This window comes from Pholis gunnellus (assembly GCF_910591455.1).
Source record: "Pholis gunnellus genome assembly, chromosome: 6".
Lineage (NCBI taxonomy): Eukaryota > Metazoa > Chordata > Actinopteri > Perciformes > Pholidae > Pholis > Pholis gunnellus.
The window spans coordinates 20,694,466-20,717,583 of record NC_136532.1 but is presented as its reverse complement, the minus strand read 5'-3'; the positions used below and the strand labels follow the sequence as shown (position 1 = coordinate 20,717,583).

General features: G+C 41.9%; 4 protein-coding genes across 4 annotated transcripts; all 4 read right to left on the bottom strand.

Moving 5' to 3' along the window:
• Positions 1-898: 898 nt before the first annotated feature.
• On the bottom strand, positions 899-3,499 carry zbtb26 (zinc finger and BTB domain containing 26). Its single transcript, XM_079161641.1, has 2 exons — positions 3,459-3,499; positions 899-2,831 (listed from the first exon to the last, which is right to left on the bottom strand). The coding sequence occupies exon 2, from the start codon at positions 2,789-2,791 to the stop codon at positions 1,370-1,372; it is 1,422 nt and encodes a 473-aa protein (XP_079017767.1). The 5' UTR covers positions 2,792-2,831; positions 3,459-3,499; the 3' UTR covers positions 899-1,369.
• A 1,405-nt stretch (positions 3,500-4,904) lies between these two features.
• On the bottom strand, positions 4,905-13,163 carry susd1 (sushi domain containing 1). Its single transcript, XM_079161734.1, has 19 exons — positions 13,088-13,163; positions 12,794-12,925; positions 12,285-12,440; positions 11,972-12,124; positions 11,404-11,583; positions 10,663-10,842; positions 10,293-10,472; positions 9,955-10,134; positions 9,650-9,829; positions 9,257-9,436; positions 8,343-8,522; positions 7,769-7,933; positions 7,587-7,681; positions 7,224-7,410; positions 6,976-7,069; positions 5,989-6,244; positions 5,838-5,877; positions 5,381-5,474; positions 4,905-5,002 (listed from the first exon to the last, which is right to left on the bottom strand). Exons 1-19 carry the CDS (start codon positions 13,140-13,142, stop codon positions 4,984-4,986), a joined length of 2,706 nt encoding a protein of 901 aa, XP_079017860.1. The 5' UTR covers positions 13,143-13,163; the 3' UTR covers positions 4,905-4,983.
• A 6,190-nt stretch (positions 13,164-19,353) lies between these two features.
• LOC306697695 (uncharacterized protein) lies at positions 19,354-21,356 on the bottom strand. The gene is made up of 5 exons (XM_079161721.1): positions 21,079-21,356; positions 20,809-20,972; positions 20,364-20,606; positions 20,021-20,230; positions 19,354-19,801 (listed from the first exon to the last, which is right to left on the bottom strand). Exons 1-5 carry the CDS (start codon positions 21,315-21,317, stop codon positions 19,614-19,616), a joined length of 1,044 nt encoding a protein of 347 aa, XP_079017847.1. The 5' UTR covers positions 21,318-21,356; the 3' UTR covers positions 19,354-19,613.
• Positions 21,357-21,564: 208 nt separating this feature from the next.
• Positions 21,565-22,627, bottom strand: LOC306697696 (immediate early response 3-interacting protein 1). The gene is made up of 3 exons (XM_079161722.1): positions 22,487-22,627; positions 22,131-22,232; positions 21,565-22,000 (listed from the first exon to the last, which is right to left on the bottom strand). Exons 1-3 carry the CDS (start codon positions 22,575-22,577, stop codon positions 21,945-21,947), a joined length of 249 nt encoding a protein of 82 aa, XP_079017848.1. The 5' UTR covers positions 22,578-22,627; the 3' UTR covers positions 21,565-21,944.
• Between the last annotated feature and the right edge of the window lie 491 nt (positions 22,628-23,118).

Below are 23,118 nucleotides of genomic sequence, written 5' to 3'. Positions count from 1 at the left end.
CGTACTTATAAGGGTGAGTCAGAGATGATCCAGTGCAACATTTGCAAAGAGATGGTCAGTGTCATTGTCACACATCAAGAAGAGGGGGTGAACTGTATAAGCTCTTTTGATCTTTGCAGCACTGTTAAAATGATCCAGAAAACCTCAAATACGTGTAGTAAGTCACATGTAACAATAAAATAAGGCATTGTGGTTTCGGCAAGGACATCATAATCATACTTCAGCAAATATTATCTGTAGGCCTATAGATCTTATGGGAGTAGTCCTTGTCCTGTCACCAGTATCTTTTATAAACATGCCAAACTCACAGATTGTTCAAACCACCTATTACTCTATAATTAACTAATGCATGTGTCACACTTTCTACAGTACATGTGATACTTTGTTCATTCTCAGTAACACTAAAGGAGTCACTCTGTTGTGTATTACCATTTCTTCAGGAGATGACATGTAATAATGCTGGGGTCAAATTAAAAAATAATTTTGTGACACATGCAATTTTATCATTTCATTTTGTGAAAGGTGAATCGGTCAGTTTAACATCAAAAGTGCACTGCTGTGTTACTCCTCTGTAGTAATCTCTTCGCCGGTCTGAAGATACTCGGAGGACCTACTGCAGCAAACACAATGAACCGTTGTTAAACTCACCACACATTTACATGCCACACTACAAACCCTAACTGATTAAACAGGCTTGTTAAACCGAGCGTGCACGCTGAGGAGCGTGTTAGCCGACACATTTGTGCTCATTCTTCACATCAGGAATGCAGCATTTACATCTTGGATGCACCATAAACATTGAAGTCCTATTTGCTTGATTGGCGGAGAGAAGAGAGTCACAATAAGAACACTTGAAACCAACATCGATTAAGAATCAGTTTTAATTTCTTAACACACATTGACTTCCATGAACACAGGACAGATACAATGTCACTTTGGTCCAATAGTACCTCAGATATAAAGTCTGTAGAAAAGAAACATTTCAGCTCATATAGACACTTTGGCATCCTGTTCGTCACGGGTGTAGCTTGCCTTCAATAAAATAGTTTTTTAGCCCGCCCTCTTTCAAGTTTCCTTTAGTTATAGAGTCCGTGATAACACAGGTAAGAAAGAAAGGCTACAGTAGACTGTATATATATATATATACACACACACACACACACACACACACCAGTGGTGGGCCTAGACAGAATCACAAAGTTCTGTCGAGGCCCACTATTTTATAATCTTTCATAAATACACATGTATTATAATTTATAAAAAAAAATTTCCCCATTATCTTATTTGCTCATTGCACAGCTACGGTCTTCCTCAGTTGCTCTGCTTCCAGTGCAGCTTGTTTTAAGTAGAGCTTTTATCCAATCAGATTTCAGCCCTGTGTCTCTAGGTAAGAAGAGAGGCCCGAGGCCTGCAGACCCACAAGTGAATCCCTTTGCAGTTTCAGTGAATGGGGACGATATTGTTGATTGTCATATTCAAAGTCGAGCCCCCCGTCGTGCAGGTTGCCTTCGTTTGCGTTGTCGAAGCTGTTCTTCCCGTGGATCTGTTTAAGGTGCTTGCGGAGAACTGGCTTGTGAGCGAAAACCATGTCGCAGTAGTTGCAGCGGTGCGGCTTATCCCCACTGTGCAGGTTTAGGTGATCCAGCAAAGAACACTTTTGAGTGAAGGTCTTACCACAGATCTTACACTGGAAGGGCTTGATGCCGGCATGGACACGCATGTGCCGGTGCAGGTTGCCCTTCTGCGTGAAGGTCTTGCCGCACAGCAGGCACATGAACAGCTTGTGCATCTTGAGGTGGTTGGCGTAGTTTTCCAGCTGGCGGAAGACCCGGGCGCACTTGGGGCACTGGTGGTACCACTGGAGGGGCTTGTCGTAGTTCCTCTGGTGCACACTGTGCTTCTCTGCAGGAGGAGGACCGAGCGGGTATCCGGCCACACCGGGCGGAACCGCCATCTCACTGCCGCGACTGTCCACAGTGGAGTTGATGAGAGAGTGCTGGGGCTCAGGAGAGTGGAGTGTAGGGGGAGCAGGACTGGTGAGGAGGTTACCAGTGATGGAGCTCTCTGCTACGTCAGACACAGACTCCACTTTTACTATAGTGATGTCACTCTCCACCACACCCTGCTTTGGACGTTTGCCTAAGGTCTGAAGAGGGGACGTAGGCTGTATAAACACTTCGTCGTCCTCGTCGTCCTCGTCGTCTTCGCTGCCATCGTCCGCGTCGCTGCCGTCGTCCACATCGCTGCCATTGTTGTCGTCCCCAGCCTGCATCACCTCCTCCTCATCCTGGTGAGAAGTCTGAACCTGAGAGCGCTCTTGCTCTCTCTGGGCCTGGGAGGTTAAACCCTCTTTCGTCTCCCTCTTCATACCCACATCCACCTCCAGCTTGCGTGCAGACTGGGGTTTGAAGAACTTGCTGAGAGCTTGAGTGCACTGCTCCACAATGTGGCCCATTTGGAGGAAGCTGGCCACTGTCAGGTAATTCACGAGCTCCAGCTCAGGAAACTCCAGCTGACCCGTGTAGCAGGACAGCAGCAGCTGCCGGCCCACCTCCGCATCCTGGATCATGGAGATCTGGACCTCCCTGGAGTCCTGCTGAAGGATGAACTGGTCCCTCAAGAAAGAGGAGCCGGCCGCAAACACTACCTTGTGACCGGGGACCTCCAGCTGGTTGATGCGCACACTGACATCACAGAAGCGTTTCTGGTGTCGTAAGAGGTTCATCTTCTGCAGCATGGAGTCCCCAAATGTGGAGAAGCGGAACTGCAGGATCACTTGGTTCTGGGCCATAGTGAACCGAGGGCCAGCAGCAGCAGCAGCAGCAGCGCACCTGTTAAGGACAAATACAGACTGTGTTATCTCTCCTCAACAGCACACTATATATAGTGTGAGTACTTCAAATGGCAGGTAGGATGGCCAATTAATTAAGTTACCACCACCTGAGTCAATAACAGGCGCGTGATGCTCACGTGGATAAGGTGACTCAAACTTTGGTTGAGTGAGCGTGTCTGTTTCATGAGCTAGCTGACGTTAGCTCGTCAGTTTGGCGTTCATCCTCTCAAACACATGGTCAGCACATTGGTGACGTGATGCTAACTGGTTTACCTGCTAGCATCACTGACGAGCAGCGTGTCAGCGACACCATGGACGTTACCGTTACATGATTGGCTTCCTTTAAGGGGAACTAGGTCAGGTTAGCCTGGGGTTTAACGATACTCTTTGGGCTGCAGCGAGACAATCAGGTAATCTTGTATAAAGTGACCCTCCATGCATAACGTTAGCTGATAGCTAGAGTTGTATGTAAACAATCAATCACATATCGTCTCCATATTTCCCTTTGGCCTACTCCACACTTGAGCTGACATCTCAAGCTGCCTGGTAACATGCAACACTGCTGACTAGCTGTCTATATTACACCGTGTTTACTTTAACGGACACAGTAATGCGTGTTTTGTACCTGTTAACCCGTCGTAAACAAGCCCGTTAGAGGTGGGTCTTCATCGACAAGAGTCTGTCAGACCGTCAGGGGAAATTAAAGCGCTGCCCCGGATGTAAAACCTATTTAAAGGGCCAGTACAATCGTACGAGCTCACCTGTCATCCTCACCTCTCATCCTCACCTCTTATCCTCACCTCTCATCCTCTCATCCTTACCTCACCTCTCATCCTCACTCTTCACCCCTCATCCTCATCCTCACCTCTCATCCTCACTCTTCATCTCTCATCCTCACCTCTCAGCCTCACTCTTCATCTCTCATCCTCACCCTCATCCTCACCTCTCAGCCTCACTCTTCACCTCTCATCCTCATCCTCCCTCTTCATCTCTCATCCTCACCTCTCATCCTCACCTCTCAGCCTCACTCTTCATCTCTCATCCTCACCTCTCATCCTCACTCTTCATCTCTCATCCTCATCCTCACTTTGCCAAGCTGAACACACATGGGCCGTTCCTCTTTGGTTACCTTTTTTTTAAACTTCTCCATACTTCCACTGGTAACCCCATGTTTATTGTCACATTGCTATGAATTGTGGGTAATTTCCTTGGGCAAAGTCTGCAGAAGTGCTGACTTATGAAAAGGGTTCATAAAGGGCTCAAAATGTCTGCAAGAGAGCCCTCAAACACTGCATGATTTGATAGTGGGACAGCCGTAAACCCTCACCTTCCAGATACAAATAAGCCAAAAATAATAACCTAATAATACAATGTTAATATTAGTAAACATATTAAGATAAACACAACGATCAATCGTGATTTGAGTGTCATCATTAACCCCTATGTTTTCTTAATGAAAATATATTCTGTTTATTTTCCAGTTTCCCTAGCCCTGGAGGTATCCTCTCCGTACCTACATGGTAAGGAATTAAATAAGAGAGAGGTGACAAATACAGTTATTACAGTCGACCATTGTGAGTAGACTATTCCCAAAATGAGTCTATATTCCCAAGATGTATGTGTCTCAAGAGGATACAAGATGAGAAAGAATCAAATCATCTCTTTACAGCTCCAAAAAGTCTTCCAATTAAACAATGTGGGAGAGAAACATCACTCTTTTGTTAAAGATTAGAAAAGGAGTCACAGATACAAAAAGGCTGGACACCACTGGCTTAACACATAACTTCACAAGACATGACATTGTGTTTGAATGCATACATTATTAGGGGACTATACAGTCTCTTCAACTCTACCAAAGCACATAGCTCAGTTATAAAGTCTTGGTATTGTAATCTATTATTCCTGTAGACTCTGATCATGGGAGTGTGTCAGAAGGTTTCTCAAACAGTGAAGTCACAAATGGTCTGCTTTACAAAGTGGATTGCTTCATTCCAAGTACACATTGACATCCACTAATCATTCAACTGTTATTGAAGTGAAAAAAACAGTTTATTATAATAATTTACAAAATGTACAAAATAAAATGCACAGATGTGAAGTCAAGACTGTAATTATATTCGTCATAATGACAATTAAGTAGTTTAGGAGTGTCATGTCCTCTTGAAAAACCTGGAAAAGACGACAGAGGGAAAACAGGTCATTAAATTACAATTTCAAGTGCCGTCTTTCACCTGATAGTGTGTAAAACACCCAAGTTACAGTCATTCATAGTGAAATATAACAGGCCACTTGCACTATGCAGGATTACTGCATTTTGTCACCAGAAACAAATCAAAAATTAATATTCTATTTGCAGTCTGTGATTACCAATCATAGTTATTAGTTTTTGAATTATGCACTGATCATGCATTGATTTCATCTTTGAAAATTCCAGAAACACTAGAATCACTTCAGAATGTGTAGATTTGATGTAATTAAATAACAGTTGATTCACACATAACAGGATATTAACAGGGTTATGATACTCTATTGTACCATCTTACATACCAGGTGAAACTGTATCCACCCAAAATGACCAAGGCAACCAGTCCTATTGATGCAGCAGCCGACAGAGATGAAACCCTCAGAACATAGGATGTACCTGGAACAAGGAAATGCTGCGTGTGAGTGACTGGCAACGAGCTTTTTCTACATCTACTTATTTGAAATACTTTCTGTTGCCTTCTCCCTTCTGAAAGTTGTTACTAGTGTAAGCGACGTGGCAGTATGATAAGGAATAAATAAATCAGTCCAACACGTTCTGGGTTTTCCTCATAACTTTAGTGAACTCCCAACACCGAACCAGACCAGCCCGAACCACCTTCTCCTCGCTCAGCCTCTTTCTCTCCTCTCTCCTTTCTTAACCGTATAACATCCAGCTGCCTACACTGGGTAAAATGTAATTTCCCAAGATAAATCATTTAAAAAAAGGACACTATAATATTTGGGTTGGCCAGTAAATTACCTCTTACTTTAGCCCACAGGACACAGGAACTTTTTAAAGCCTAGAGGAGAAAACATTCAGGTAATTCAATTAGTAAACTGCAAAGTTTGTTGCAGTTTATAAGTCAATACATTTGTATACTGATACTTTATTGTATCGTAGTTGGACCCACCGCTTTCCACTGACTGACAGCTCGTAAGATGATATAATAGTTCCTGCCGTTCTCCAGTTGTGCATTAAAGAAGCCTCCATAGTAGAGTCCATCTCCTACAGTAAAGTTCATCTCTGTCCCAACATGTCTGACATCAATCTGGGCAGTGATGTACTCTGTTGAGGACTTTGTTTTGCTTGAGACGTCTGAGCTCGCAGGACAGGAACAGTCAAACATTATAATCCCCTCTACAGGAAGCACAAACACCTGGTACAAACTGCAGAATGAAGAACAAAGAAATTGTTACCATATGGTCATACATAAAGGTATGTTAACACGTTCAATTCTTTACATGAACAATTTGCAACACCTGCATATGACATAAAGGTAACGTGGTACATGCATGAATGTGATTCTGACTTAAGAACTGGTGAAAAACGGTATTGCAGGATCATCTTTCAAAGTTAAAAGAAAAAAGAATTATCTTTGAAACAGGTGGGCAAAGTTTTGGAAAAACTTGCCGCACAGGACTTCCATCCTAAACTGTGGATACAGAATATAAATCAACTTGTCAGTCACCTGTGGTGGACAAACGATGTAGTGGAGCCACTGCTTCTAATCCAAATGACCCGTAACCTAGTTTGTAATTCCTGGACTGCGCTTTCTTTACACAAATCGGCCAACATAAGCTATATCTGCAATAAGCTAATATCAGCTGATACGTCTACCTTGCTGATTCATCCGTTTAGCTCTATATCTTCTTTTCTGCGGTGGTTGGGTGACGATGAATGTCAGTAGAGATAGTGAGACATTGAGTTTAGCCATGAAAAGCGGATGGAGACTAATGTGATATTCATGGAAGGGTCCAGGAGTTATATATGTGCTATTAACTAGATTTATTGTAAAGATTTATGAATTATCAAACTCATTTAAGCATGTCTTGCTGTTTTCACTCATAGGGTTTTAATTTACTCTGTAACCTGGCAGAACAATAGAGCTGATTGTTACCTTATTGGGTCCAGTGTGTTGGGGGATCTGCGGAGCCTCAATGTTGGTACAGGAGTCTCAAACTCTCTGTAGTAGACAACTGGTGCTGGGGGCACTGTCAAATGTTATTATGCTTAGTATAAAGAAGACTGCATCACATTCAATACAATTATAACAGTTCTAAATATTTCCAGAAATGCTGAAAGCTCCTGGTTTCACTTTGATGCAGGGAGACATTTGTCAGAGGAGAGTTGGCCGTACAATGATACCTGTTAAACTGGTGTTAGAGGAGATGGTGGCAGTAAATCTGGAAGACAGTGCGGTGATGGAGATGCTGTAGTTTGTGACTGGAAGCAGGTTCAGACAGAGTTCCAGCTGGTCTGCCTTAGAGCTCAGACACCGCTTCCCGCTATCATGAAAGGACCTCTCGTAGTCTCTGGATCCTATGTATGTCACCTGCAACGGTTATATGCAATGTGGCATCATGGGGAAAAAAAGTACACATTCACATATACCTATATAATAAGGTAAAAAAATACTGAAAGCCCATATTTCCTATGATGACAATAATGGTAAGATAGAGATAAGATAAACAGCAACGACAGTGAAAGAAGGATTATAGAATCTGCTACCTTGTATACTTCTTTATCCTCCTCATACTTCTCTGCTCTCCAATTCAGACATTTTTCATTGAGGACAGATAGGTGATTGACAGGTGGCTTTATTTCTGTAAGAGATGTAAAATGGTACCACAAATCTTCCCCTTTTTATTTGACATATTACAAATCCTAATGGGGGTTGTGTTGTTACTCACCTATGCATCTCAGTGTAGCTCTCTGCCACAGCCCAGAGCTGCCACACACAGAGACGTAGCTGCCCCTCCAGCTGTGATAACCATCCACACAGCGGTGGATCACTACACTCCTGTTATGCCACATCACCTCTGATTTGGCAAGGAAGGGAACCGGACCACATTTAGCTGTAAGAAAACAATGGCACTGGTTAACTAATTGACTGAAAGGCCTTATATGCATGATTACAGTATATTGTAGACATTTCATCAGTCGTCAGGTGGTAAAAGTCGTGCAACATGTTGTTTCCTCGACATTCAGTCAGCAGTGGATTGACCCAAAGAAAGAATCACACCAGCATAACAATGTGAAAGTTGCAAAACATTATTCAGCAATATACCTCAACAACACACAGCATATAGCCCAAGCGGGAATAAATACAAAGGAGCCTCCAACCACAGCTGAGGCAATATAGAGCATTCATCAGTTACTTACCAGATAAGATCAAAGCATCAACTGAATTATGTCAATAACATAGTAACAAAGAATGATTCTTCCGCAGTCAAATAGATGCACGTATAGAGATTATCACTGTACCTTTGCACTTCACAGATACCTTCCCCCACTGTCCTGATAGTAAACATGTTGAAATATTGTTTCCACTCATCAGGTAAAATCCATCCATGCACTCATACAGCACCACACTGCCCGGTCTACTGGTGCCATCCCACCGGAGGTTAGTATGGGGGAGGGTTAGTGGGGGGCCGCAGCTTATTTCTGCACACAGACATGAATTAGCAATATATCACAAAGAAAAACACAAATTCACACAGTTCATTCCTCCATAAACATAATGAGAACAAGTAGCACACTTTGTGTTTATTACACTTATGTGTACCACATATGAATATGAAAGTTTATAGAGTATAGAATGGGCAGACAGGATTTTCATACTTCAACTATTTACAGAGCATAGCAATATACTAATACTTCTATTTTAAAGCAATAGTTTGAATATTGGGGAAACGGCTTATTTGCCTTCTTACACAGAGTCACAAGATCAATACCACGCTCAAGTCTCTACAGTAAATAAGAAGCTTCAGCTAGCAGCCAGTTAGCGTAGCTTAGCACAAAGACTGGAAACAGGGGGAAAACAGCTAGCATGGCTCTCAAAAGGTAACAAATGAACTATTTCTTGGCCAAGTGCAGTGAGTGGAGTCTTATTGTCACTGTGAGATTACCAGGCAACCAGTGTAAACTCAAGACCGTCACTGCATCAGGCCAAGAAATAGTTACACTTTGGTATTTGTGTGGATTAAACAAACACGATAGAACATGTGAGCTTTTTAGGTGCTAATAGGTTGATTTTGTTACCATTGAACAGAGCCTGTTTCCTGTCTTTATGCTAAGCAAAGCTAACCAGCTGCTTTTTGAAGATGTCAAACCATTGCTACAAATATTCTGAAATGAAAACAGTAGTTTATCAATATATCTGCCATCAAACGTTGCACCTTCACACCATAGCTCAATATCCTCCCACAGTCCTTTCTCTCCACATACTGAGTAGTTTCTCAGGCTCTCGGTGTGATATCCTTCCTCACATTGGTAATAAACCACACTGCCAATGTGTGATGTGCCGTCCCACAGCATTTTAGCACGAGGTTTAAAAACAGGCTCTTGACAATTGATTTCTACAACAAAAAGACAACAAGTCATTGCAGATGAATTTACACATTTTGCAGTTTCAAGTGATTGTAATGACAGCTGAATGATTACAGTAACATTCATACTGTTCAATTACAGCATGGAAATGATGTCGTCCAACCGACATGAGGATTGAATTATAACTTTTACTGGAGGTCAGCAACACAATACTCCGTTGTGTAGATTAATGCCATTATTACCTGTACAGAGCAATGAGGCTCCATCCCAATCTCCACTGGCAGTACAAACTGAAACATCTCCATCTCCAACACTGCGATATCCAGAGTTACACTGATAAACAACCTCAGAGCCCAAAGTGGAGATTCTATCCCACAGCACGATTGAATGGGGGATGGGTGGCGGCACACCACAGTCAACTTCTACAAGTATGGAAATTGAAATATTGAATTGGATGAAAACAGTTATTATTTGAATCTACAACAACAATGGAGAAGCAATGCTAAACCACAGCAACAACAACATTTTGGAGGAAGTTTTTTTTTACCTTGGCATGAGATGTTTGGTTTTGTCCAGTAACCATTAATTGAGCACAATGACATGTTATTTCCTTCACTGGGATAAAATCCTATTTTACAGTAGTAAGTCACTGTGCTTCCAGGGCTGGAGCTGCCATCCCACACTTGCCCAGTGTGAGGCAGTATAGGAGGATCCCCACATAATATACCTGGGACAGAAGATTATGCACCCAGTGGGTTATACAGAGAGAAAAAAAAATATATATTTGAATAGACATGTACATACAAAACATTCTTTATATCTAATGAATTCTTAGCAATTTGACAAAAGTGTTAATTGAAGGGTTTCAGTCGTTGTTTTAATTACCTTGACACAACAGACTTGGGGGGGTCCACTGACCGTTTTCATTACACATCGATATATTAAGTCCTCCTTTGTAATAAAAGCCCTCTTTACAAACATAGAGCACAGTGCTGCCGGGGGTTGAATGACTGTCCCACACCTGCTCAGTGGATTCAATTGTAGGAGGACTTCCACACATGACCTCTACAAGGAATAACATGTAACATGAAGATCCAGATTAATTCCAGTTAACTCAACTCAGGAAGTTAAGGTGGAAAGAGAAAAAAAGAACAAACTGTATATCTGTGTGCTTTGGATAAGTATGCTTTCCAGTGATATTGTAATTACTGACAATAAATAGTAAATAAATTGTCTGATAAAACAGTGACTGTACCTTGACAGAGCATAGACGGTCTCTCCCACTGTCCAGCAGAAGTACAGATGGATACATTGCCCTTTCCAACATTATGATATCCAGAGTTACACCGATAAACCACCTCGGTGCCCATCCTTGAACTCTTATTCCACAGCATATGAGAGTGAGGGAGGGCAGGGGGAGAGCCACAGTCAACCTCTGAGGGCCAAAGCAGTGACATGCTGCATGAAACCGTAGTCACTGGAAAATCTCCAGGAACTCTTTCCGACCAATCAGTTTTATGATCCATGTTAGAGTTGTTCCAAAGCCGATACCAGCATCGGGTTTGCTACCGATACAGCCTGATGATGCTGGATCGGATGCTGAGATCGGTACTGCACATGTGCAAACTAGTACTACACACCTGTGGTTAAACACGGTTATACTGTTCCTTGACAATGCTACATTGTGAGCAACAAATCTGTATTGAAATCTGCAGAAGTAGAGCTAGTTAGTAGCCTGTGGGCAGCAAAGTCCTGCAGAAACTAGCCGACAGTACTTATGCTTACATTTTTTATTGTGATACATTTAATTGACACTGTTAAGAACTCCTGAAAAGCCAAACAATAAAAAAAACACAAGCAGAGAGCAGCGAAAGCAACGTACAAAGTTGCAATGTGGTGACGAATGATCATACAGAGTAATATAATACTAGAAGCTGTGGAGAAAGGCAGACTATATATATATATATATATATATATTTGATGTGTGTTTTGTTACCTTCACAGACCATGTTGGGTCCTTTCCACAGTCCATCAGCTCCACACATAGAGCTGTTGTCTCCACTCCTCCACACAAAGCCTTTATCACAGACAAACATGGCCACACTGCTGTATGTGGTGCCTGTGACTGACAGCAGCACTGCGTCCTCCACTGAGGCAGGCTGGCCGCAGTCAACCACTGAGCGGGACGAGAACAAACAAAAGTCAAGATTAGCTCCAGCTGTTTGCCCACCCACACGCAGCAGGCACTGCCACTGTTACACCAGCCAGGACCACAGTGAGGGGTACACACTAATGACATCAAGGGATGGGTTAGGCTGAATTTGCAATTAACTCCATGTGTGTCTTTGGAGTACGATTTGTGTGGAGCAAGATAAACAGATAAAATACACACTAGGAATTTAAGTTAATCTCCTTTGAAAGGGTTTGAAAGTCCATCTACTGCCCTCTTGCTTGATTGTCTGGAGCCGAGTCCCAAACCCATACCACATACACTGGAAAAGTGTATATTTAATATACTTATAACTGTAATTATGCTTATTCAAAACACATTAATGCTGTGTTACCTTTGCAGGAAGCTTTGTCTCTGTGAGGGTGGAAGGGCTCCGCTCCGTTGTGGACTTGATATCCCAGCTGGCAGCTGCAGGCAAAACTGCCCTCAAGATTCCTGCATTGAGCTCCCTCTCCACACAAGCCTGTGATCCTGCACTCGTCATTGTCTGCACAATGCATGGTAAATGAGCATGTGACAAATAAAAACCATAATGAAAGGCTTGTTTTACAGGTAAAAGTTCAAATTTCATGTTGTCCTCTATACCTCTCTGTATAGTTATGCCTACACCAGTCCTGTAAAAAGCCCCATGTCCAGCCTAAACTCACCCTGGCAGTGGGTTCCATCATTTGGGATGAAGACGGCCATGTTGTTAGAAGGGCTGTAGCCGGCCAGGCAGGTACAGTAGTAGCTGCCATATGTGTTGTGGCAGGTGGTGTGCTGCCCACAGATCTTACTGGTACCTATCTGACACTCATCTTTATCTGGAAGAAAAAATATTTACTGCACTTCAACATAGGAGAGAGGGAGTTGAACTAATTGATGTTATTAATTCCTACAGTGCTTTTACTTTGACAAGTCAAAATGTCCATAGAACGGATTGCCATAAAGTTTTTTACAGACACGCATGGTCCCCCAAAAAATAAATCCTACTGACTTCAGTGATCTCCAAGAAAATTGAGAATTCATTGAGAATATATGCCGAAGTACAGCCTCACAGAGCCACTGCAGCTGTAGACTCTTATTCTTAACATTGCAAACCCCTTTTCTTATAGGAAAAGAGACGGAAATACTTCATATAGCTTCACTTGATAAATAAACCAAGTTTTTTTCTTACCTTGACAGAAGGTTCTCCCATTTCCAACAAAGCCGTACATGCAGTTACAAACTTTTCCAGAGCCGTCTAACTTGTCATCACATGTGGCGTTAGCGTGGCAGGTGGGACACACGTCCAGAATGTGGCCTTTTGCTGGAATTAATGAGAGGATAGAAACAACTTCCATCAGTCAATATCGTTCTATTCACCCCTTCTGCAATTTTCAGGGAAACATAAATATTTTAAAAATAGAACGGGTATTAGATAATCACCAGGTGTGAATGATGTGACAAGAAAGATTATCAGTATTCTCACCTGCTGTGACACAGAGCAGAATAACCAGGATCATTGCTCCGTTTCTCTCGTCCATCCTCTCTGAGAGTCTCCCTGACGCTCTCTTCACTTCACCAGACGCTAAACCTCCCCATCTTCTTTTTTGTGTGTGTTTCACTTCCGTCTTGTGGTCCATGATGACACTGAGCGGATTTGATAACCAGGATTGAGAGGACTGAGTGGGTGAGCTGAGGTCACTCTGAGAAATAGCTCCTTTTGTCAATGGTCTTCTGGCAGCTGGTGGTTTTTTTGGGGGGCTTAATCTGTCATTCCCTGACACATTCGGTTACTCTTCACATGTGTTGATACGCTCAGTGCTCACTTTGGTGAACTGCACGCTCATGCTGCGGTGGCTGATAACGGCTATATTTGGCCCGATGAACCTGTTGGATGCGCTTTTAAAAAACAAAGTGTCAGTTTAGATATTTTTTAACCGCATTAACCGCATTATCGGCTAGTTAAGGGTCTTTAACTAAGATGACTTAGAAACTACATCAATAACAAGTTAATTTTAATGACATTTTATGAATTTCATAGTACACCTTCACCCTTTGCCCTATATATTTAAAGTAACCCTTATTAAACTAACTGAATTGATCCTTTTTTAATATAATCCTCAAACATTTACTGGTTTTTGAAGTCAATGAAACCGACATCCCTCCTCGTCCTACCACGGGGTCTGTAGTAGGTGCTGATGGGGTGTCAGCTGGCGTGCTGTGGGAGGGGAAGATAAGTGTGGTGAGCTGCTATCTGTCAGCCAAGCATGGTCCTTAGTGGGGTATCTCTGTCACTCAAACCAACAAGCTACCGCCTCACACCAGTGCCTGCTGGACTGGACTGATTAACCCCTGCCCAAAGCACAAAACTAGTTCAGTCAGCAACACTTACATCAGGGGATTGACCATTTATAGCCAATGGTTCGAGAGTCAGATTTAATGGAAAAGACTCGGACGCGCATCATCGTGTTTTTGTTGAAAGAATGATTCCCCCTTAATAGGAACATACATGAACATGATATTTATGCAATCAACAATGATATAACACATAAGGAGGCAGAGCAATAGTGTATAGCTGGTAGCTACACACCTGTGAATGAGGCAATGATCGGGAGGCATGAAAGAAACAGCTGATGCCAATCAATTCTGCCTGAACTAAGGCTTTATTCCACAGGCCTAAAATGCATTACTTCCTCAGCGACACATGATTTATGACTTGAAAGTGTAAGCTAGCCTCGAACCAGAGTCACCTGTTGAACAACAGGTGCAGAATATACCATAGTGCCTGGTGTTTAGCGATGTCTCTCTACAGAGGACAAGATGGACAGTTCAGACCTGCTTTCACCAGTAGATGTCGAGCTTCACACAGATATTGGTGAAGGGTTTACTTACTTACTTACAGGTGCCTTGTGGAGTTTTCATGTAAACAACCTAAATTTATATTGACATTCAGTGTTGCTCACCAAAACACATTTGTATGTATCCTTGAGGTCTAACAAACATGTTGAATGCATTTCAGTGGAGTGGCGTGAAACCATCGGCAGGACTTTGTATTACATCAAGTTCAAGGTTCATTTATTGTCATTCTACGACACAGGGTTTCACAAAGTAAGTAAGCAAGTTTAGTCCCTTTTTGCGACACAGGAAAAAACGTAATGAAACAAAATGTTTGTTTTGAGTACAGAGGATGAGATGAGGAGTCTCGTACCCTGAGGAAAGAAGCTGCTTGGTAGTCTGGTGGTAAGACAGATGGCAGCAGGGTGAACCGGCTGTTGTTGGGGTGGGTATTGTATTTTGGTAACCTTTGGGCTCTGCGGCTCTAGTGCTACTAGATGCCAAAGACTCCACATCTTTGAGATCAGGATCCAGGCCAAGCCAAGATCACTGGGTCCTCTCATTTGATAACACCTTGGCCTAATGAACGGATCATTGTGCATTTTTATAGTTGGTGTATTCGTTGCAGTGCAGCAGTGGTTAGTCAACATAACATGGCCATGCGAAGTGTGCAAATAGAGACACAACTAGACACATTTGGTCATTGGAGATATCTTTATTTGTTGTTAGCACCTGATCTTTTTAGACCGGTGTAGTTATCACAAAATCTGAAAGTCGTTCAGATAAAATATTATAGGAACATGCCTTTTGTTTTGTATAAAAACAGTATAATTAACTTCAGAGATGTGTTTGTTGAACTTGAAAATGATTATCTTAACCTAAATTATCCAATTATGTCAATGTGAATCCGTGAATGCGTCTCAGCATACATATATTTCATAATTAGGCTACTTAAATAAGGAGTGTTAAAAAAAACATTAGTGGCTGACATTTGAGACCAACACAAATATGTTTGTGTTAATGTTGAATAAAGGCTTTGTGTAAAATGAATGCCAGACATATTGAGTAAAACAAAAAAGTCAATAAATGAAATTACGCAATAGTATATCACCATACCTATAAATGTGCAATTCAACAGGAACACATATATAAAACCAGTATGTAGTAGTGTTTAGCCAGAGAGATCAGAACCGAGTCGTCTAGAACAGCTTCACACAAACTCCTGCAGAGACCTACTTGTTCATAAAACAGTGCAGAAACAGCAGCGTTTCTTTTCATGTGCCGTCTCAACTTCCTCAGGTGGAGGCGCTCCAGGAGCTGCAAATTCGTCCTTACTCTCTGACAGGGAGCCACTGGAGGTAGACAGCAGCCTCCCACACACCAGGTCAGCAGCTTTTCCATCCATGACGGACAAGTCTATCACTGTTTTCTCTCTTAGCGACATGTCTCCGTCATCGTCATCGTCTATCAGCACAAACTCCTTCATCCCAAACATCCCCACCCCATGGAGGCTGTGGTTCTCTGTCGATTCCTCCAGGGTGTGAACATCCACAAAGGTCAGAGTAGAAGTCTCTGTCAGGGTCTCATGTGGGTCTGTGGAGTTGTCCTCTGGTCCTGAATATGCTTGGCTGCTGGAATCCATCATCCATGGGGAGTTCCTCTGAACACTCTCGTCTTTCATGCTGTACCTCTGGTCCTGGCTGTTAGAAATGATGTCTGGAATGGAGGACATCTTGCCTGTACCATCTCGGCTGGTGATCCGGTCTCTCCTGGTGTGACAGCCATTTTCTATAGCATGACCGTTCCCAGAATACATCTTAAAAGCCACACTCTGGTAGTCATGGTAGACCTGCACACCGCTGTTCCCTGGTGGGGAAGAGAGGGGGATGCTGGCAGCAGTGTTGCCTTTTCCTTGCTTCTTCATGTATTTTTGCTTGCTGCACTGAAACAAAAAAGAACATTTTAAATGAATACTTGGCTTTGGAAATAGTAGTTTGAAAAAAACTTAACTCTAGATCTATTTACTAGCCAGCGTTATTAATGATGCTGCAGAAAGAGCTAGTAAGTAGACCTTCAGTTAAGATTGATTAAGAATTACATACCAACTACTTTGGCACATTTTTGGACGGAGTGGGAGCTGGACAGGTGCGGTGCAGTGTCAGCAGCAATACGGGCGTTGTATGAGTATAGGTAGTGACTGAAATGAGTTTGGGTAGTGACTGAAAGAATGAGAGAGATAGGGTGAGGAGCTCAGACATCCGGAGGGGGTTCAGAGTACAGCCGCTGCTCCTTCGCGTTGAACGGGGCCAGCTGAAGTGTTCCTTTGACCGCTGAATACATCCGATCACTATCCAACTACGCAGGTCTCATTTAAGTGTGAACACACAAATGTGGACATAGCTGAGTTCCAATCTGGCGCATCTTATCGTAAAAGTCACATTGAAAAGACAAGTGTAACCAAAGCCAAAGGGTCTTAAGGGTCGTAAAGTGTTGGGCCATCATGAACCTCCAGAATAGCTTCAATGCTACCCGGCGTTGTTTCCACTGGAACTCTACTGGAGGGATGAACACCATTTTTCCAAAAGATATTCTCTCATTTATACTTAATGATGGTGGTGGTGATCTTGCAAGCTGCACTAATATGTCAAATAAGTGTTCAACCGGGTTCAGATCAAGTGACTATGGCTGTACCACCATTTACATCATCTTCATACTCATTATTGAATGATTATTTATTGAGCCCTGTATTTTTTCACTAATCTATTCTGGGTTTTCCTTTAACGTTTCACCCTTTGCATCGCTAATGCACCATTACAAATAACATACACTGAGCCAGACGTCACTCACCCCTAGCATACATGGTACTATTGTGCAGTTGCAGCATTAATATTAGTCACATCTTTCCCTAACACAGCAACTGGGGCAGGTAATAGCAAGTGCAACGGACTTCATGAACAACAGTAAGAGAGAACAAGCTGTCATTTAGTATTGGCCTCTCTGAATAAATAAATGAAGCTGGTACTTTTAAAAGAAGCAAAAATAACTTGAATTCCCAGAGGATCAGCTCTTTGAAGAAGGAGACGGATGAATTCCTCTAAAGTGCTCTAACCAAGGAAGGAGTGTGTTCGTGTCATCTCATCTCTCTAAAAACCACACACACCCATCTCCTCTTCACACAGAAACAAAAGAGACGAAGTGGTGGATATATTGGCAGAATGGCAGGTGTTTTAATTGTTCATACTGTAGAAATCTACCATCAGCCAAAGCTACAGTAGCAGATACTGTTTCTGAAAAGTGAATGTTCAAATTTGTTTTGAACTGTACATTACATTACTGTATACTATTTAAAGAGGAACACATGTGACAAATGACATATTTACATTAAATACAAGACTCTTTCAAGAGGAGTGTTCCCACTTTACGTCTCTGCATGCTAAATGCAATCCACTCTGTACGGAGCTTAGCTGTCTGACCCTCTTACACTTCACTGACTCATATGCATGACAGAATTGGGACTCTATAAATGAATAATAACAGCAATGTACATGTTCAAGCAAGAGTCTACTCCACTCCAGCATGTGGTGGTAGCTGAGGAACAATAGATGAAAAATAGATTTGATCTAAACACACTCAGCTTTTTGTCTCAGCAGTGACTATGAGAAGGTTGACAACAGCTTTACCTGTGGCAAAGGAAATGTATACTGACGGGGAGGAATAAGACAATAATGTTGAATTAACCAAAGACCCAAGACTCACCTTAGTTTGAATTATTGCCATCCACGAGTTGAAGTATTTAATGAAGTTCCTTTTGTAGGGGGACAGAACATCTGTGTCCCATACACTAACTAGATTAGTAGGCTATATATCAATTACAGTGATATAACAGGAAAACAGAAGCCTACATAAAGAAAGCTCAATTTTCACAAAATCCACTTGCATTCAAATATTAATAAAAAGCTTTTACCGTAAGCCTTCCACAGTTGAAATCTTCCCCAAGTTGCAGGTAATGAAAATCACATGGTAGAAGTGGGATGAACCAGCATGTGTCCCTCCGATCTGTAGTAAAGCTGGTGAAACTGATTTATCTTCCGTCTGGTCGTCTATAAACAGAGACTCTACACACACGCCCTCCCCTCATCTTATAAACTACAACTGCTCACAGTGTGTGCAGGGAGGCAGTCACGGGACGCTCTACCCATTTAAATCACACTATTTATTTCCCCCCCACCCCCAAGTTCAACGAGTTCAACATTCATGGCTGCACATATTTTCACCTGGAAACAATCAGTATCTACAGAACACAACATGAACGTTCACTTATCGGACAATTATTGTTATTAAAAAAGAAGGAATGCTAGCAGGAAATGTTACAGTGGTGCAGGGATGCATGGCTTCACATTCACTGACTGTGTTCCAATAAATAATACAGGAGGACAGACCTCCACACACAAGAAAGCTGCAAACTGGAATAACAGAGGGATCAAATATTGAAAGGTCTTCCTTCCCTGTAGGGATGGTGTCTGCATTAGCCTATAGTCAACCGGTAGACATGCCATCTGACAAAGTGCTCATGTACAGTAGATCGATGAAACATGCAGCGCAACGTCCTGCTGATAAATGTAATCAGATATATTCCAACTTAAATTGATTTTTGGGAATACATATGCTTTCTTGTTCATGTCTGTAGGGTAAATATGGAGCATTAGCCTGAAGCAATTATCTTAGCTTATCATGAAGACTCAAAGCAAGGGTCAGCTGGTCTAAAATTCAAAAATGTATCTGCCAATGCATCTAAAGCTCCCTGATTAACAGATTCCATCAACAGACAGAAACAGAAATGTAAAAGTTGTGCTTTTACTGAGAGTTACATGGTACAAACTTCTTGACGAGCAGCAGGCACACACAGGTGTTGTTAGGCATTTATTTTAGTTTAGTTTATTGGACGACATATAGCTTTTTGATATTATCAAATCTATCTATTCTCTATTTCAAAAAAATAAGCTTATTTTATGATCACATGAGAATAAACTTGTTAATTGGCTGATTGTCCGGACCAGCTTTGTTGCATTTCATTGATTATACACCTGGTTATCCAAATTGAAGCAGAACAAAACAGAAAGAAAATCATTTATTGTGTATTGACAAAACTACAAATTTTAACCGTATAAATTAGTCAATCATCTGGAAATCAATCCCGTCATGTGATATTTGTTGCTCCCATGTTGCTGCATGAGGAAGCTGAGGTCTTGGGCAGGAGACTGATCCCCGTTTTTCTCCCAAATCTTGATTTTCACTCTGCCTGGTACCAAAAGAGGCTCCTTAAATTCGGCAGTGAGGTTGATGGGAGCAGTGATAACTCCGACCCCTGATGACACAACAGAGCAATGAGAAGATGTGACCAGTATGACTCAAAACATTTTCACAGCAGACATGTTGACTCGCCTTATAGCGAGAAAAGAAAAGAACAGAGAAACAACAAAAGGTCTGTTTCCTTTTTTTAAATATTTAATAGCAAAAATAACTACTACAATGTTTCATCAACCTAACCTGTCAGTAAGTTTGTTCTTGTCATGAAATCTTTTACCTTTGTGCTTTTCTATTTCAGCCAGGCACACAGACAGCATCCAGAGACTTGGTGCGGTCTGCGATCTGGAGCCAAAGAGCCTGGCCGATAGAGAGAGGAGCCGATAGGGTGAGCAGTCAGAGAAGTACCAAACACACTGCAGTCCGGTAGTCCTGGGAACGCTGACCTCTATCTGCTTCACATGTTCTGGAGCTGGTTCATCTGGTTGGCCTGTCAAAAGACATATGACCAGAAACAGAAGAGATAGACTTTGCTTCTGCCACGAAAAAGAAGACTACAATAATTGGTATTTGTTGTATGAAAAGGCTGAAATCTAAGCAGAAACCACCAGATTATTGCTCACATTCGTGTGCATTCTTAGGTAAGCAGTTGCTGGCTTTGTGGAGCCCGTTTTTGGACAGCAGTGTAAGGACGCTTTCCCACACTGGGCATCCGGTACGAGAAGTGGCAGACAGACCGATGTCGACCTCCACCCCTGCATCAATTTGCCGGTACTCCTGAACTCTGACCTGCAGCATGAACGGACCCTTCTTCAGTTCATCAACTGGCTGGAGGGTTTTCAAACTCTGACGCACACGAAACAGACCTGCAAAAGAAATTCACAATAACCCTTGTATCACCATTTTTCAAACATTTTATTATAAGCATTCATTAAATCGTTGAAATTAGGGCAGTGGGAATTATGCAAATGTATTTAACATGTGTGTTCTAGTGTATTAGACAGCTTAAAAAAAAGATCAGCTTTAATCATGTTTAAAGAGACCTGCTGAATGTGTGTTAAGTCTTACCTGCTGGGCTGAGTCTGAAGTTTTCATCAGTGAGCACCATAAGCAGCAGTCTGCGACAGAGAATCTCTGGGAAGCACACTGGGATGTCTCTATATTCTGTGTCTGGATAATCCCAACCATAGCCCGCAGCATCGCAGAACTTCCTCAACAAGGGAGTCTCCAGCCTTTTAAAGACAAATACGCTGACTCAAACTGTGAATGACCAGCAGTCTGTTATTCTCAGACAGTTTAGTCTCGTTAAAAGCTTCAGCGGAAGTGGACCGTGCTTACCTGCAGTTGAGGACCGTGTAAACAACTTCACGCTTACTTGTAGTTGCTGTGTGCAAGCAGCCTGTCCTCCGAGTCAGAGCTTTAGTCACGTATTTGATGTAAAGGTACACAAAACTTGGGAGTCTCTCGTTCAGTACATTTGTTTTCAACAACTTATAAGAGCAGTAAATGTGAACATAAACTAAATACACACAAGATACAGAGAGCGACGCAACAATGGAACTCTGCGCATTACCCATTATTACTCAAATAATTACAATACAACGCCGTGGTTTTAATAACACATCACTACATTTTAATTCACTAATGTATTTAATTTAATTGTAAATCGGTCTGGACTGTAGAAGTAAACACAAACACGAGCGGACATCAATGTCCACGACACTGTCAAAAGTACGGAGCGCGAGCTGGGACAAACACAACAGATTCGACTATTTCAGGAAATGAGAGACGTAAACACACTTAGTGAGAGTTTTAAAAACATCTTTTCTTTGCGAGCATCAACAATCAGAGCACGTATACAATAATTAATTTACATGATTTCAGTGTATAACTTGCAAACATACAGTCGGCTTCCATGTTCTCATATTGATATTTAAATCATAGACACATTAAGTGTTTACTATTCAGCATTGTATTGTGATGTTCAAAAGAAGGATGTTAACCATTCTAAACTGTGCTGTACAAAACAGGCCGTGACAAATATCCCATGTATTGATGTCAAATATTAAATTATAATATTCGCATTCAGGCTGACAGGAGACATGTTGTGAGTCAAAGTGATCCAATGTTTCTGCAGAAGGTTTCCTGAGGTGATGGAGATGTTCTCCCGACAGCAGACTGGTTTGTCTCCTCTTCTCTCCTCCTCATCCAAACAGAAGCAGCAGCACTATGCAGACTGCATTCACTGCAATCAACGGCACTGTGGAGCAAAAATAAAGATAATAGATGACACGATGAGAGCCAAGAGGAGTCCCACTGGGCTCCTGTGTCACTCACCGTTACACAAACTGTGTGTGTAACACCACACATGGTGCTAGAGAGACACTCACCTCGCATCACTGTCCTCACAGAGCGGACCAGGTTCATTAGCTGCACTTTGACACCTGGTTCATCACCAAAGCCTCCGACACTTTGATCTACTCCCCAGCCAACTAGAGATGGTTAAAACACACATAGGGATAGACATGCAGCTTTGTTATTAAAACAAAACATTCTCTGTCATTTACTAGAGGTTGTACCTCTAAATAACGCCATTCTTCCCCTATAAATCCTAATTGTTTTATGTTTTTACAACTGTTTTAGTTAGCTGTTAAGTTACTAGCTAGCTAGCTAGCATTAGCTAGCTTAATTTATATTTCACGTGATATATAAGGACCCACACACACTTTAAACTACATCCACTTACTTTTACTAAGAAATCTTTCTTCGTGCAACACAGCGACAGCATTGACGCACAGGATTGCTGCTTGAATGAGAGAGTACAAAGTAAAAGCCATGTTGTCTTCACAGCTAAGCTAGCTAGTGGTGGGCTAGCAGACAGTATTTACCTCTGACGTAGCCTACGGTAGCTGAGGAAGGTCAAACCGAATGACAGCTTGCGCTTGTCAGATAACGCACAAGTCTACTCAAGTAGAGTAAAAGTACTTAAAAATATTACTATGTACAGTAAATCCAGTTTACAATAAATATAATACACTTTAAACGTATCAGTGGTGGGATGTACAACCTTTACTACAATAGTAATAACACAATGTGAACATATTCTAAATCCTGCATTCAAAATGTTTGAAAGCACAGTTCCCATTGTCTAATCAGTTAGCATTACCTGAAATAAATATGATTATTGTGTCTGTTCGCAGTGGAACTTCTTTAAGACCTTACGTACTGTTAAGTGGTTCTATTTGTAAGAAAAGAAAGATTCTTTGTATGTAAAATCCACAAACTAACTGGTTGTCAGATATATGTATTGGGAGTAAAAAGTGAGAAAGTTGCCTCTGAAGTCGAGCAGAATTAAGTAAAAAATACAATTGAAAAATA